A 15635-nucleotide genomic window follows, 5' to 3' on the forward strand; every position below is an offset into this window, starting at 1 on the left:
GGTGGGCAACGGGAAAGGGTCAGGGGAGAGGGACGTACTCCAGAGCAGAATAACTTCAACTTCAACGAGGGTTATCACGACTGCTTGTTCATAGTGAACTGGAGCCACCCATTTCTAGGGTCACGCAGTTAGGCCGGGTCTGGGCGGCCCATCCCCAGCGGATAAAGATGGACTATTAAATGCGTCGGAAATGTAGGCGCATTGCCGTGTGAAATATGTATAATAATGTGCACTGGCTTCGCAGACTAACCAGCCGGTCACGAACAGTAATCCGCAGTCAAGCGCAGCATCGGATGCTCGTTTGGTCCGAAAACGATAGATAGGTAGGGAAGATTGTGATGGTCGATGCGGAACATAGTTTCCTCTCACTTCCACCTCTCGTTTTCGGACCAAATTTGGCAAGTATCCGATGCTCACTGCGAAATGAGTAAGGACGGGCCGTAGAAGAAGGGGTTTCAACTGTATTAAGCTAATTACTCGGGCAGGATAATAATCAAATTGAGTTTGCTTTGGTCTAACTGTACTAGATAGATCTTCAAAACTCTCGATGAAAACCATTGAAGCACGTAGTTGTGAAAGTATTTTGACACATGACACATCGGCGACACATTCACAGATTTACAATTTTGGCGCCACCGACAAAATCTCGGTAAAACATAAAAAGGTGCCATGAGCATTGCATTTCCCAGATGTTCTTGTCATTTTCTCTACTTTTAAGAAGTCCCTGTAACATCATTCAAAACTTCCGAAATTCTGTACTTTGAGTTAATTTCAAGCAACAGTGAACAATTGAATAATTTCATCCCGTTTTGTTTTTCTTTGGTTGGTGCCCCTTCCTAAATTTCCCTCAGGTCGACTTTTCTTTTCTTGCATTTACAAGCAGTCATCTGTTTCACATTTCACTTCCAGCAGTCCAGTTAAAATGGCGACCCCAAGAATCGGTATGATGGTGAGTGATTTGTACTAGAAATTGTATGGAATTGAGTTATATTTCATTGATTGGACCTTTTTAAATAGTGTAAAGTTTCGGGGCTGTTGCAAAGAAAGTCGAATCACTGTCTGTAATTTCGCGCACCTTTGAACGTATCTGTGGAGTGGTAGCGAACCAAGGGCAAAGATGAATAGTGATATATTAAAAAACTACATTTCGTTTTGTCCAATTTCCTACTCTTCATTGGCATTTTGCTCTCTTCCTTTCCTTATTAACGGGTAATGTCTTCTACTTTCGGACGAATTACATTCATATGGCCTGTCGAAATCGTCAAGGTTAAGGTATCGGCTGTCTGCTAGGGTCTGCAGATCAAAACCGTTTTATCAACGTTTAAACATTTAGTTGAGCCTTGACTTAGCGTTTTTGTTCTCCTGTCAAATAAATTTTTACCATGAAAACTATGCTTAGTCATGCCACATGTATGGCAAAGGTATGGTTTTCGTCTCACAGTAGAATAACCTCTCTCATTGATTTCGTTGTCGACCTGACCGTCATTTATGTTTCTGTATTTTTTTTATAGGTGAGGACATTCTCCTCCTCCGCTGTGAGGCAGGAGATGGTCAAGGTAAGTAGCATGGTATACATAATGAAATCAGCTGTTTCAGCTAGCCTTTGAGTAACAATTTTTCTTTTTCACTTGCAGCCACCAATTCAGATTTTTGGGCTGGAGGGTCGCTATGCCACAGCTCTATTCTCAGGTGCCTCCAAGCAGAAGGCACTTGATGCTGTTGAGAAGGATCTGACAAGCATACAGGTACAGTTTATCATTTGATCTGAAACTAAAATGTCTGCTATCCTATTTTTAATTTATACTTTTCTTGCAGAACCAACTCAAGAACGATGCCAAACTGATTGACTACCTTATCAATCCCAGCATCCAGAAGACTGTGAAGGTTGCTGCCATCCAGGCTGCTGCCAAGCAAACAAACATGTCGGCACCAACTGCCAATCTTCTTAGTAAGTATGATCTATTATTGTAATAGTAATATTTCACAGTTGCGATTGCGATTGCGATCAACCATCCTAACAAATATCTAATGTAGGTTTGATGGCTGAAAACAACCGTCTGAAAAACTTAAATGGCACTATTAACGCCTTCAAGCAAATTATGGCCGCTGTTCGTGGAGAGGTTCCTTGCGAAATTACCACAGCTAAGGTTGGTGTTATGTTTTATTGCTTTGCACCAGGTTTATTCTGGTTGACAGTTTTACTTAGACTTCATCAGATTAATATGAAAAATGCCCATGTGTTTGTGTTACATTGAAGAATTTATTATTTTATTTTACAGCCACTTGATGCTGCTACGCTGAAAGAAATTGAAGGTGCCCTGAAAGGCTTCTTGAAGTCCAACCAAAAAATTTTGCTCACCACCAAATCCGACCCCTCTATTATTGGTGGATTGATTGTTAGCATTGGTGACAAATACTGTGACATGAGCATTGCTTCAAAGGTTCGAAAGTATTCTAAAATTATTGCAGAAAGTGCATGAAATTAATTGTTACAGAATGTAGTGTCTCAATGTGTTATGTACATACAAAACCTCAATAAACCAGGTGTAAATTACCGATTGCCTTCTTAAATGCACCTTATCTATGGTAGAATAAAGTTCATCACCAAGAATGATTTGAGAGTCGAGCATAGCATCAAATGTCTGCTCCATTCCCCTTAAGTTGGCAGAATTTTCTTGCAAGTGTAAATGAAGTGCGGGAGAGAACTTGTCTGTTATATAACAGTGGATATAGAGAGAATCCCATTCCATTCCCATTCTCCCAAATAATCAAGTCCTTTATCTGTCTTACATGCACACGTCAGCATGGATTGGTCCAGCAATAACTGAAATAAATTTAACACCAACTGACCCAGCGTTTGAAATATTTATTGGACAATGAAAAATATTAGCTATATAATGTTTTGTGATTAATACAACCAAAACTGTGTTTATTAGAATGGTTTGTGGTCCACCACAGGCTCAATAGTTTCTCCTCCTCGAATTTGACCCCAACCAATCAACCTGAAAAAAAAAGGTGTTGTTTAAGAAAAAATCAAATAGAATACAAGTAATCTTGTTGCTCTCATTCTTACCTCCAGTGTTTCTCTACTCTCCGACTCAGGGCAATCTTCTCACCAATTTCTGTGCATACAGGGCTGGTTAAGCTAATTTTAGCCAAGTCCATTTTGGTAGCAAGAACACGTCCACCAGTGGACAGTGAGCCAATATTAACCAGTAATACTTCATTCTTTGACAGCTTTTGAACCTGAGAAGGAAAAACATTTGTTATATTTCTCTATGCAGGACACAAATATAAGAAGGACAGTACTGTATATGTGCTGCATTACCTTGGCTGCCTTCTTATCACCCTCAGTTCTTACACCAAGGAGACGTTTGAGCAGATAATAAGAAATTTCAAGTTCAATAAAGATATTAGGAAGAGCACCTACAGCTCCCAGGACCTGGCCAACAAGACGATCAGCACGGCATAATGTAGGCTCAATCTTTGTACCCACACCTGTCAACATGAGAAGATTTAACAATTGTAATATTCTTTTATTAAATACCTAATTACAGCAAAGGTTAGCACAAAACATACCAATAAGACCACCAGGTACTGCATACTGCAGTTCATTCTGCTCTGTGTAAAGTGACACAATTCTTGAAAAGATTGGGCGGCAGGTCAGTTTACCTTCTGCATCTTTTGATACAAGACCTGGTCGAACCTCAATTTCCATGCCAACCTTAAGCACACCACGAAGAATACTTCCACCAGCAACTCCACCTTTAAGGTCATCCACTTCACAACCAGGCTTGTTGACATCAAAAGAACGAATGACAATTAGACGTGGTGCCGACATAAAATCACGAGTTGGCACAGGTATTTTCTTCATGATGTACTCGCATAAGACTTCAATGTTGTACTTCAACTGAGCAGAGATGGGAATAACCGGAGCTCCCTCTGCCACAGTACCTGAAGGAAACAAATTGCTGTCAGTTTACAAAATAAAGCTGTCAAACATATTCTCCCATCCTAAATAAAATCAATGTGAACCATACCTTGAACAAACTTGAGAATTTGCTCATACTGCTCCTTAGCTTGTCCCTCCTTAACCAGATCTATTTTATTCTGCAGTATCACTATGTGCTTCAGCTTCATGATTTCAATAGCAGCTAAATGTTCAGAAGTCTGAGGTTGTGGGCATGGTTCATTGCCCGCTGCAAATAAGGTTGTTATGAAATTTCATGTTAAAATATGGGTTTAGAATCCGAGTTTCTAAGCCAAAACTGGCATAAATCACATGTCCATACCAATCAACAGAAGTGCTGCATCCATAACAGCTGCACCGTTCAGCATTGTTGCCATAAGAATATCGTGCCCGGGACAATCAACAAAAGAGACATGCCGGACAAGCTTGAAACGTCCTGAGCAAGCAGGACGCAAGCAAGGAAATGAATCATCTTTTGATGACCCGCCTGAAATGTAGCAGGCTGGTCTAGGGCACTTCTCATTGTCACATTTGTAAATTTTAGCATTGGCATAACCTGAAGAAGACACAATAAAATTAAAAAGGTTGGCAGAGGGAAAAGTAGTGAGAGTTGTCAAAATTAAATGAAATGTATTTTGAGCTTGACCCATCAGTACACCAACATGTAATATAACATTTACACCAACAGATAACATACAATTGTTGTTGTTGTTTTTTATTCACATAAAAGCATCAAAAACCAAATACAAATAATTAGAAAAATAAATATTTTCTACAATTGACTGAACTACACTTGCATAGCATTTTGCTACTAGAGGAATCATTGGTGGAAGTATAACTAAAGGTTATTTCTTCCTCTGCCTCAATGTCGCGTAATGCAAACAATCCCAAACAGGGGATATTGGGGTCGAGACAATTGACCCATACAGCAAAAATACCACTATTGGGGTTGCATGAGTGGTTAATGAAATGTGAAATATTTCCATACATAGCAGCATCCACTGTGTACAAGCAGTTTTCTGGATCATTAAAATCTAGGTCAAATAAGTAAGTTTTGCCGTCAGCGTCGTAACGTCGTCCTCGCACCTCTGCCTCTTCATTGGTAATGACTTCTCCAACATACTGGCAAATGAATGTTCCAGTCTTAATAGCTTCTTTGGCTTTTATACCCCAACCACATCCATTAAAGGTCCGATATATAGCTAGTGCAACCTTTCGACCCGCTTGGACTACCCTGTTGGGACACTTTTCATTACAGGAGCACTTTTTGTTACACTCGTAAATAGGAGTGCCCTGTCGTACAATAAGTTTTCCATCTCTATATGCAAAGTTGGCATCATGATGCACATGGCAACACATACTTTCGGCACCACATGCAGTACATGTGCAGCCTATGGGAGGGTCCTCTGGGATAGTCACCCCTGGCCCTGGGATGTAATTGGCCACATAAGTAAAATGTGGAGGGGCCACTTCAAGGTCCACTAAGTTTTCCACTGTAATAGGTGCCTCATTGGGAGCCAGTAGATTTAGCTCATTCTGCCAGTCAGTGAGCTGAAGGCGTTGCTGTCTTCGTAAAACAGTTAATTTGTGAAGCATAACTATCTTTTTAGCTTCTTCTTTTTCAGAATCAGTATTATATTCAGAATTAAAATATGTGGTAGCAGCTTGCTCATAATCTTCTTTGGAGGGTTCTTCAAAAACAAGTTGTCCATCAACTCGTAGGGAGTTCATGAAATTCTCAAATTCTTCAGAGTCTTGTGCACTTTTTAGACCTTTTAATTTTAACTCCAAGTTGGGTCCTTTGTTTTTCTTAAAGTACGAAATAATCGCTGCCTGGCAGTTATAAATATTGCGCAGTGGCTCCCATGAGTTATGCTCATCACCCCACCCTTTCCACTTCACTAAAAATTTCCTTTCACCAAATATGATGTCCATATCTAAAATATACTCAAGCTCCCATTTCCCATCTTTTTGTAGCCCAGGAAGCCCAGGGAGTTTTGGTGCTTTCTTCAACTTCCTTTTCTTCCTGTAGGCTGTCTCCACCTTCTTCCTCTTCTTCGGCTGCTTTGAGTCTTCGCCTGCAATTGAAAAGTGAGCTTGTGGGTTGTTAAGCTGGCACTAGACACAAATGGCATTTGCTGGTTGGACATTAAATTTAAGCAATTGAAGAAAAAACAAGAAGAGAGACAAAAGTTGAAAAGTAAAAAATATGGCAGTGCTGGCTAAATCAGAAGTACACTAAGAAATTACTAGATGTTTGTATGAACAGTTCAATTAAAATATGGTGCATCCCACAAGCAATGCTGTTGCACTTCACCTATCACAATTAATAAAAATTCCCTCAAACTTAAGCTTTTTCCGTTGGATATCTGAACCAAATAGTTTCCCCACCAAAAAGTTAGACAGAAGACATGAATCATAAATTGTAATAACATGAGAGAAAATCAACATGATCTAATATATAATAATAAGACAGTAAGTAGTAATGTCTACCTAGACACAATGACTTCCGCACAGCCACACTAAAAACAACTCAAGAGCAACCTACCATTCCCTGATGATTGACAAAGATAAATAGGTTTCACAATTGTAATTCTGTTGTTTAAAAAGGCATCTTTAGGGCATGCCAAATACAGTACATACCTCACACAACACAAATAATAGATCCAATATTTTATTGACACATTTTTTGATGTCACAAACTCTCATTAAATATATATCTAATCAATTAAAAGTTTGTCATCAATACTACTTTAGCAGAGAACACCTACTCAAAGGAATCACAAAAATAACTTACCAAGCTTAATTGTGATGTTCCGCTCCAACTCATTCTTAAAACGAACAGTCTGAACGCCTGAGATGGCTTTCACAACAGTAGACTTGCCATGAGCCACATGACCAATTGTTCCTGAAATAGAATCATCATGTTTACATTCAGATTTTCAGTTGCAACAATCAATAAAGAACTTAAAGAATAAGATTTACCTATGTTGATGGTTGCTTGTCTACTGATAACTTCCGGGGAGAGTGCTGTGAGCTTCGAAATGTCCTGGAATTTGCATCATACAATAAACAATAAATTCATTGTATTACAGTAAAATATTCAAATATCATCGCAAGTTCGATTGTAAAAAATAATTTGAGACCAGTGCTTGTGTCTCAGCCTCAAAAAAGAAAACAATGTATAGTGTATGTGCTACCTGAGGGGTAATTTAAAAGGGTTCCTAACCTAACTTAACCTTCTAACCAAAGCAAAAATAGAAACGTCAAACTCTTATAGAATGTTGTGGAAGTAGAAACGAAATAATGCGTTTAATTAGTCATAATATATTAGAACTAAGGAAAATGAAAAGTAACGGCTTAGGGCTGAGTAAATGATGACTGCACGGGGTGGACGGTCCAGCAGACCGGACCGGTCCCAGACATACGGCAGCTGAAAACCAGGATATATTTCTGATCACTTACTAATTTTGCCAAATCCTGCTTATGAAGATGCGGCTGGGCCGTGGTAGAACCTTCTGATGCCATATTTCATGAAATGATTGTCCAAATATTTCAAACTCCACAGTGACCACGACGGCACGTTACATCAGCTTCAGTTGACTTCAGCACTGCCCTGCCAGGCCAGACAGATTCAAGATGGCTGCGCACGCGCAGACAGTTGCAATATGCAAATGCCAACATACAGTAATGCAATGAAGAATAAAGAGAGTGGCTTGATTATTTTTAATGCTGACCTCAACTATCAACGTTAAAAACCACACAAATTAAGATCATGATGATGGATCTGTACCGTCAGTAATGTCGCAGTTTTGTAACCTTATAGATCTATTTTTTATATGATGGTACCATACCACCTGGTTTAACTGAAAGCGGGAGCTTTAAAGCTGCTCATTAAATCAATGGCAGACTTTTAAACCTTGAGTTTAAACCTAACAGCTCTCCCTCTCTCTCTTTCTATCTCTCTCCACTAAAATAAATGCATTACAACGATTTAAAGTTTTATTTCTTATTATTAGAATGAAATAAGAGCACTTTGTTTGAATAAGTTTTATTAAATGCTTCAATGCTAGCATTTTGACACTTAGGTACAACTACTTTGTCATATTGAAATAAACATTAATAATAGATAAGTTTTAAGGCTTACACTACAACAGCCCAAAACAATACATTTAGTTTGCACACCTTTGTACTGTCAGAGTGATCATTCATCAGGCTTCTCACATATCACAGTAGATTTGGAAGACAATGGAACAGGGGATGGACTTGGAGATGGAGAGTCTCTTTCTGTGCTACTACCTTTGTTGAGACCTTTCTCTCTTTCAAGGCGCTGACGGCTAAATCGACCCATACCCGGACGGTAGATTTCAATGCTAGGCCTGTCCTACAAAAACAATAATGAAAAACATATGAAATGAATGATGCAGTTTGACATATTTGACATTCATTTTGTTACAATTACTATAATTACTATAATACATATACATGAACAAATCAGTCTATAGAACATACCTTATTACGAATCCGGCGTTCAGCTCTTGGATCTTTTTTGTCTTTTTCATCACTCTTCATTCCAGCACTTTCACTTTTCTTTCCATCTGCAGTTCCACTAGAAGATGTTTGGATTGATTTCATGTCCGCAAGTGACTTACTTCTTGACTGTTCACTCTGCTGCAGAGAATTGCTTGGGCTAGCATTATCAAGAGAAGGACGCCTCTCTTTCTCATGGCTTATTTTCTCATTTTGCCTAACACTTTCTTTGGTCTCAGGTAGACCCCCTTTGACATTTAGTTTATTATCAGATTTGTTAGGTAAAGCAGAATCCTTTTTAGCTTGGCTCTTTTTGTCTGCAGCGGCAGCTCTGCGCTGCTCTCGCTCCTGATTGTAACTCTTCTTTCTTGTCTCTTCTTTCGGAAAATGTGATCTTGATTCTTCACTTTTCAAATCACTAGTTGCACTTCTCTCAAGGTGAGAAGTGTGCTTCCTAGAATCTTTAACATCATCATGATTTCGATCATCCGTAATTTTTTTTGAATCATAATTACGTCTCTGGTCTGGATCTTTTGTAAATTTATTTGGTTTCTCATACTTCCTTATTTCTCTGCTGCTTTGTTGTCTATACTGGTCAGAGTTCTTTCCCTTTTCATGAGGACGGCCACGAGTTTCTGATGAAGAGGCATCCAATTCCTTCTTCAAACCTGTTTTTTTTTCATTGGTGCAATCTTCATTGACAGCATCTTCTTCTTTCTCAATTCCATCTGCAGCAACCATCCCCTTTGAAGGTTGTGTCTTAGCTGCTCTTCTTTCATTCAAGCGTTGTCTCTCTTCCTGATAACTTTTGCCCCCACGCCGGGTGTCTCTCAACCTGTGATAAAAGAGAATAAATGTAAGAGTAAGAGTTTCCTCAAAAATTATAACAAGGTATGTTCAGATAAGCTTGTAAAACTTAAGGGATTTAAGCTAAAGCTAGATTTAAGAATAGGGATAGACTTGCTGTTGCAAGCAAAACAGCATACACTCACTTTGACTCTACAGAGGCAGGTTGGTTTTCTTTGTCTTTCTCTTTGTCTTGACCAGATCCTTGATCTCGAGTAGAATCTTTTCGAGCGTCTCGTTTTAAATCTTTTGCTGTTTCACGGCTATCTTTGTCACGTCTCTCTTTATCTCTAGTTTTTAAACGGTCATCTTCGCGGCGCTTGGACATAACTTCTTTAACATTGGTCTCCCTTGCTAGGCGCCTGTCGGATATTTCTTTTGATGCTTTGTCACTACTTGATCCATGTCCAGCAATCTGTAAGTGAAAATAGATTATTATTTTCAAGAGTACAATCATTGGCCTACTTCAAAACTAATTGTCTATGACAAAGGTCAATTTTTTCAGATCTTCTTTAAATGTAAGCAAGCACTCACCAGGCAGTGTCAAGTTAAAAGCAAAGATGCATGCAATGACATATTAAAAAGAGAGGTTGTGAGAGTACAGGATAGGGATAAGAAATGATGTGCTTCATATGTATGGTGCTTTATATTCAATAAACACACACTCAGAAATAAAAATATATAGGTATGTATATACATATATCTATCTATATATATATACATATTTAAAGTCCACAAAGGCAGTGCATGCTTGATATTTAATAGGGAAACTTTGTGACACCAAAATTTAATTTACAAACAAACCACAAATGACATAAGATACTTAAGGATGCACATATGACGATACAAGTTCATCAGTCCATGGATTTAAGATTAGGAAAAAGGGGAAGATTGAGTCAACTGTAGATGATTATTATATTTTACCCTTAATTGATTAGATCATTGTACAGACTGTAAATAAATCTGTCATTAAAACCTGTTTCTCCATGTTGAGTAAGGCAACCAACATCTATAGACTGCTGGTGATGCATGAAAATTATCAAAACTGTCATGATTCTTGCTGTGCATACTGAAAGGGTAACTAGGAAGAACAGCACTCATTCTTCTAATTGGATGAGGTTTTCCTCCTTTCTTCCAGCCCATGTATGGATGAGGTCCCAAAATCCTGTGACTCATCTGGTGTATGGTTCTATTTGTATTGTTCCCAATCCCAATTAGAGTTGAAGTTGCTGGGGATATGTTTCTAGCATAAAAATTGGATTTGTCAAGTAAATCATTTTGCAGCCCTCTGAAACTGTAAGATTTTGAGATGTTTTGACTACTATTTGAATTTTTCCTCTTCAGGGTAGAAATATTTGAAGATGTAGGCTCCCAAAAACGCTTAGGGAAAACACACATAGGGACTTTCCCTCTGTTGGTTTCATTAATGGTGACAGCATGGGGGGTTGAGAACAACAGGCCTCTATGACTATTAGGTTCCAGCATTACGATTGCTGCACCTTGATTGAAAAAATATGGGGACTTGAATTTGATTATATTCTTCCCCTCCTGACATTGCAATGCTTGGCACTCAAATCTTTCATTCTTCTGATTGCCATTCCAGCCATAATGGTTTGGTTTCTTCCAAGCAGGGAGAGAATGCTGAATTTTTGAACATTTTGTGGAGTGGGATGGACTTTCATCAAATTCTGTACAATTTTTTTTTTCAGAATTGCCTTCCTCTTGTTGTCCAATAATATGCTTCTCCAGTTCTTGTAAAGTAGTCATCTGTTTAGTAGAAAAATTACTAACAGCAGGATACTGGGCTTGCAAGTGGCCACTTTCCAGCAATTTAAAAAATTCAGTCAGTTTCATGGGTCCCTTGACCATCTCATTGAGCACATCTTTAGAGGACATGTTTGTAACAGCAGCAACATCTTTTTTAACAAGGCAAGGTTTGAAAGTAACTTCTGATGGAAGAGTAAATTGAAGAGGTTGGCCATGAATGACCTTTTCACTTTCAGTGGAACTAATGGGGACAGTTGAAGTTTCATTCTTTTTCTGAAGCTGAGTTTTGAAGGACGACTCCTTTACCATCAGTTGTGTTTGAACTTTGGGTTTGATTGATTTGTTTAACAAAGTACTTTTTTGGATTAATTTGGGCTCCACTGAAAGGCTGCAGAGAGGTTTGGTTTGGTTTGTTTTCAGGGAAGTCTTTGTGGTACAAACAGGGTGCCTATTTGCCTGTTTAGGACTAGGAGAAAGGGAAGCAAGGGAGAGAGGAGGTTGTGCACTAACTACAATTGCTTCTGCAGTACTGCAAGGTTTATCAGCCTTAACACTTTGAAATAATTGATGCACACTTATTTGTTGTGTAGGAATATTCAAAACTTCAGTTTTGAGATCGGGATTTGGAAGCTTCTTGGGAGGGCTAATGTGCAGCAAAAGAAGGTGCATTCTTTCTCGTAAAACTTGACAGTTAAAGGGAGCATGCACATCAGGACTGCAACATGCACAGCAGGACACCTGTTCTAGAGCGGAGGTATCCTTGTCCAGGCCAATCATGCAGCGAAGGTAGCGAGTCTGAATCTCTGCCAAATCTGTAGTTGTATCACTGGAGGGTTGGGGGGGCTGGAAAATAAGGTCAATGGTTTGCCATTTTTCCAAACCAAACAAACCTTAACAAGAAGTCTAAGAATCAAGAGCTATTAAGCAGCAGACACATTTGCCAATTATAAGTAGAAAAGTTATGGATCACCGCAGAGCAGCTAAAATATATCTTTAGTCATGCACAATCCACAAATGCCCACTAGCCCAACAAAAATATAAAATGCTGACAGACACAACTAATCCCACAAAATGCTACAAAGAGTCATTACCTTTATTACTGCATCTTCCCTTGCTTTGCGCCTTTCAATCTCTCTTTTCTTTCTCTCTGCAATTTTATCCTCCTTTGTTCTCAATTTATCAGCACGTCTAGCCTTCAAATATTCCAGAAGGGGAGTTGATGTGACTTTGGGTGTAGCCAAGCCTGCTAATAAATAAATGGATTTAAAATTTATGTATTGTCGCAAGAACAAGACAGACCTATTCAGTACTCCAAATGCTTTGCTTACTGGTAGATGTCTCAAAGAAGTGTTGTTTGTTTGATTTTGAGGCAGATTTTCTTTGAGTCTCTTCAGCTTTCAGGGCTTCCATAAATTCAAGGTAATATGGATCATTTTCAATTGTACCAATACGAGGATCTTTCTTGCGCGAAGGTCTCTGCTTCGGTATCCTTTGGAATGGCGCATATTCAACTATTGCAGGATATTCATTGCCTGAGTTAAAAATTTGAAAGTTTAAAAGCTTGCAGGGGAACAGGGGAACATCATAAATGTAGCCCTTGAAGAGTGATGTACCTTTGCTGTCCACAAACACATAATTGTCAAACTTTTCAGTGAATATCAGTAGGTCTGACACATGAATAAAGTGGAGGTACGCTCGTCCAAACGAATTGGGGGAGAGACTTGAGTCGGCTTTGACAAAGTACATGTAATCAACTGGTGGTAAAGGTGCAACTTGATCTAAAAAGGTTTCTAATATCATAGTTGGAGGGAGGCGACGCACAACCACCTGAAACCAAAAGCAATAATGTTATACCAATACAGTAACAAAACAAAATTAGATACACATAAGCAATTATGAACTAAACTTCAAAAGCTGAACACCAAAACTATTCTTTTTAGTGGGAAAGAAATGTATTTTACAGACTATATTACTAATTATCAACATAGCTACTCCTCAAAACTACATTTCTGAAACAGAATACCGAAGATGATTATTATTTTGTATTAACCTTGGTCGGCGGTTTCTCCACTTTTTCAATCGTTTTGGGACGGTCACTTCCATCACCTGTCTGCTTCACAGCTTTTGACTTATTGGTCTTCGGTGACGATGGTGTCTGCGTCTTCGAATCGTCTTGAGATGTAACAGTTTCAGTCATACTGCGAAATATATGCAAACCTGCAAGGACCAATACCAAAAAATTAAATTGCACGCACACGCAATCTTCAACAACTTTTGTGGTTCGTTGCTCGGGGGTCAAAAGTACTAAAAATCGAAAATTCGTAATTTTTGCACAGGCAAATCAACTGCAGAAAGCGCATGCATGGAACAACAATGGCTTATCAAGAGAGGCCGTACCACGTACCACCCCACCCCCTGCCCAAAGAACTGGTGTTGTCGTAATTAACAAAGTGATCTGACAAGAATTTTTAAAAGAAAAGGTAAAATAAATTTTTGTTTTAGACTTTGTATTACTGGATGCATTTTAAGTTTTGTGCATAAAATTAAAATGAGGAATTTAATCGGGTGATGGTGGCATGCAGTGCTCTTGAACGCTCGAAGCTCTTTCGAGTGGACAAATGAACAGTTGTTTTGGTTTTTGGTTATGGTTTGACGTTTCGTGTTCGCAAGAGATTGTCGATTTTTATAGGTTCATGTTCATGGTTTACTAAATTGGCCTAGAAAGACAGTCTTTTTTTCGTGTTGTGTTGGATGTTGTAGTTCAGTTCTTCGCTCAACACTCACGGCACCACTTGTCTTCCTTTCTCTGATTTATATTTTCCAACAAGAAAATGGATCATGATTGCGTTCCCTCTGCCGTTTCTGTTGCACCAAAAGCTGAACGTATTATTAAGAAAATACCTGGGAAACTACCTCCTCCACCGAAAGAAATTGATGTGCTGATGGGGGATCTGAGGAAGAAGAGTATTGTGGATCTTCATGAGCTTTTGGAGAGACAAACTAAAATTCTTTTGAACAAGTGGGTACAAGGTTAGAAAGAAGAGCAAATGCAAAGCATGTCAATGGGCTGGTTCTATCATGTTTTTTTATCTCTCCTTCCTTCAGATCATTAGTCAACAAATTGTCTGATAAAGGTGAAAGAGCATCTGTCCTTAAGGATAGAATTGAAAAAGAGTTAAAATCTAGGGACGAGCTAGACAAAGCAGCAAGTCTCCTTTCGAAAATGACTCTTAATCAACTAAGTGCTCTTGAATGGATGGGCCATTGTAATCCTGGTCATCGAGGTGTTATATCAACAAATGTAGACCATCCAGAATGTGAAGAAACTAATCCTCTTAAGATTTTAGCTACGCACAGTGGTACTACAGATCATCAAAAACAGATAAGGTGATTATCAAGACTGATATTAACTACATAGGTAACTGATCATGTTTAACCCACCAGTTGACATTGTCTTGACCGTTATATCATTTATATTGCTGGGACTTGTTGGTGTGACAATTTTGTGCCTAAGATGAACTGTACTGTTATTATTGCAACCTAGGCAATGTCTATCAAATGTCAACATGGCGTGGTAGTCAGTATTGCCTCTCACTAAAATATTGCTCTCATATTTCTTTTTCCTGGTGTTCTCAGCACAATAAATGAAGAGGTTACCTTAGTTAAACCAGAAGATCTTCTTGATTCTGAAGATTCAATTGAGATTTCTAAAGTAAAAGATTCTTTGGAGCCCACACTAAAAGTTTCCAAAGACCAGAAAATGGCTGAAAGTGATATGGATGTATCAAAGCTGCCTTTACGCTTGAACAAAACTGAGCCATTTGCACAGGCCATATGTGAACGTTATGGATGCAAAGAAGGAAAGGATAGATTCAAGCCTAATAAACCTCTTAAACCATTCACTGGCACCTATCCTTTGAAACCTACTGGAAGAATATCCACAAAGCCAAAGCGTTGGGAAGAAACAAATGTGACTCCACCTCCCCTAGTACATACGGATTCAAAGCTCCTCTCCCTGGAGGAATCTATCAAACTACAGCAAGAACAGAATGTAAAATTAAAGGTATCACTTTATATTTTAGTTAATGGTTTATCCAATATGTTATTCTTCTTAACTCTTTTTAAACCTTTTGTTTTTGTTTTTATCAAAGGACATTCAGATCAAACATGCAACTGAAAAGTTGTCATCTCTACATGGAATTCCAATGGGTGATAAAATTCCAAGAAGTGTCCTGAACAGCATGTCATACAGAGATCCAATCGAATGCCATAGTGATTCAGATGAAGACTTTAATGAGGCTGACATAGAAGACCAAGAGATACATGATGAAGACCAGCAAGATAGCGGAACAACTGTTGTCTACAATGTTGAAACATGAAGATGATCCTTATTTTCCAGTCACATACTTTCTGTGATAATTCAGTTGAAAACCAGTATTTTCCTGTACCTCATTTTAACTATGCCACATGATTATCAATAAATTATTAAAATAATAAGTTTTATTGAATTGTAGTTTTGGCT

General features: G+C 38.5%; 4 protein-coding genes across 8 annotated transcripts; 2 read left to right on the forward strand and 2 right to left on the reverse strand.

The window, feature by feature from the left end:
- Nucleotides 1-851: 851 nt before the first annotated feature.
- Nucleotides 852-2554, forward strand: LOC113204603 (ATP synthase subunit O, mitochondrial). The gene is made up of 6 exons (XM_026419832.2): nt 852-949; nt 1512-1556; nt 1635-1745; nt 1816-1948; nt 2035-2147; nt 2280-2554. Exons 1-6 carry the CDS (start codon nt 923-925, stop codon nt 2478-2480), a joined length of 630 nt encoding a protein of 209 aa, XP_026275617.1. The 5' UTR covers nt 852-922; the 3' UTR covers nt 2481-2554.
- Nucleotides 2555-2846: 292 nt separating this feature from the next.
- On the reverse strand, nt 2847-7633 carry LOC113204601 (eukaryotic translation initiation factor 2 subunit 3). Of its 2 annotated transcripts, XM_026419830.2 has the most exons (9): nt 7436-7607; nt 6956-7019; nt 6768-6878; nt 4293-4526; nt 4041-4199; nt 3580-3954; nt 3329-3498; nt 3074-3246; nt 2847-3002 (listed from the first exon to the last, which is right to left on the reverse strand). In XM_026419830.2, the coding sequence occupies exons 1-9, from the start codon at nt 7496-7498 to the stop codon at nt 2933-2935; spliced, it is 1419 nt and encodes a 472-aa protein (XP_026275615.1). In that variant the 5' UTR covers nt 7499-7607; the 3' UTR covers nt 2847-2932. The 2 variants fall into 2 exon arrangements, with proteins under 2 accessions (XP_026275615.1, XP_026275613.1); XM_026419828.2 differs by lacking the exons at nt 2847-3002; nt 3074-3246; nt 3329-3498; ... (1 more) ...; nt 4041-4199; nt 4293-4526 and adding an exon at nt 4581-6048 and having other exon boundaries at nt 7436-7633.
- Nucleotides 7634-8005: 372 nt separating this feature from the next.
- LOC113204599 (regulator of nonsense transcripts 3B) lies at nt 8006-13530 on the reverse strand. Of its 4 annotated transcripts, XM_026419827.2 has the most exons (7): nt 13164-13499; nt 12727-12940; nt 12442-12645; nt 12205-12359; nt 9493-9761; nt 8483-9335; nt 8006-8354 (listed from the first exon to the last, which is right to left on the reverse strand). In XM_026419827.2, the coding sequence occupies exons 1-7, from the start codon at nt 13308-13310 to the stop codon at nt 8175-8177; spliced, it is 2022 nt and encodes a 673-aa protein (XP_026275612.1). In that variant the 5' UTR covers nt 13311-13499; the 3' UTR covers nt 8006-8174. The 4 variants fall into 4 exon arrangements, with proteins under 4 accessions (XP_026275612.1, XP_052120690.1, XP_026275611.1 ...); XM_052264730.1 differs by lacking the exons at nt 8006-8354; nt 8483-9335; nt 9493-9761 and adding an exon at nt 9974-11956 and having other exon boundaries at nt 13164-13330; nt 13448-13495; XM_026419826.2 differs by lacking the exons at nt 8006-8354; nt 8483-9335; nt 9493-9761 and adding an exon at nt 9974-11956 and having other exon boundaries at nt 12205-12356; nt 13164-13530.
- A 198-nt stretch (nt 13531-13728) lies between these two features.
- On the forward strand, nt 13729-15616 carry LOC113204602 (uncharacterized). Its single transcript, XM_026419831.2, has 4 exons — nt 13729-14132; nt 14219-14500; nt 14750-15176; nt 15265-15616. The coding sequence occupies exons 1-4, from the start codon at nt 13945-13947 to the stop codon at nt 15490-15492; spliced, it is 1125 nt and encodes a 374-aa protein (XP_026275616.1). The 5' UTR covers nt 13729-13944; the 3' UTR covers nt 15493-15616.
- The last annotated feature ends 19 nt before the right edge of the window (nt 15617-15635 follow it).

This window comes from Frankliniella occidentalis, unplaced genomic scaffold (genome assembly GCF_000697945.3).
Source record: "Frankliniella occidentalis isolate FOCC.00 unplaced genomic scaffold, Focc_3.1 Scaffold21, whole genome shotgun sequence".
Taxonomy (NCBI): Eukaryota; Metazoa; Arthropoda; class Insecta; order Thysanoptera; family Thripidae; genus Frankliniella; species Frankliniella occidentalis.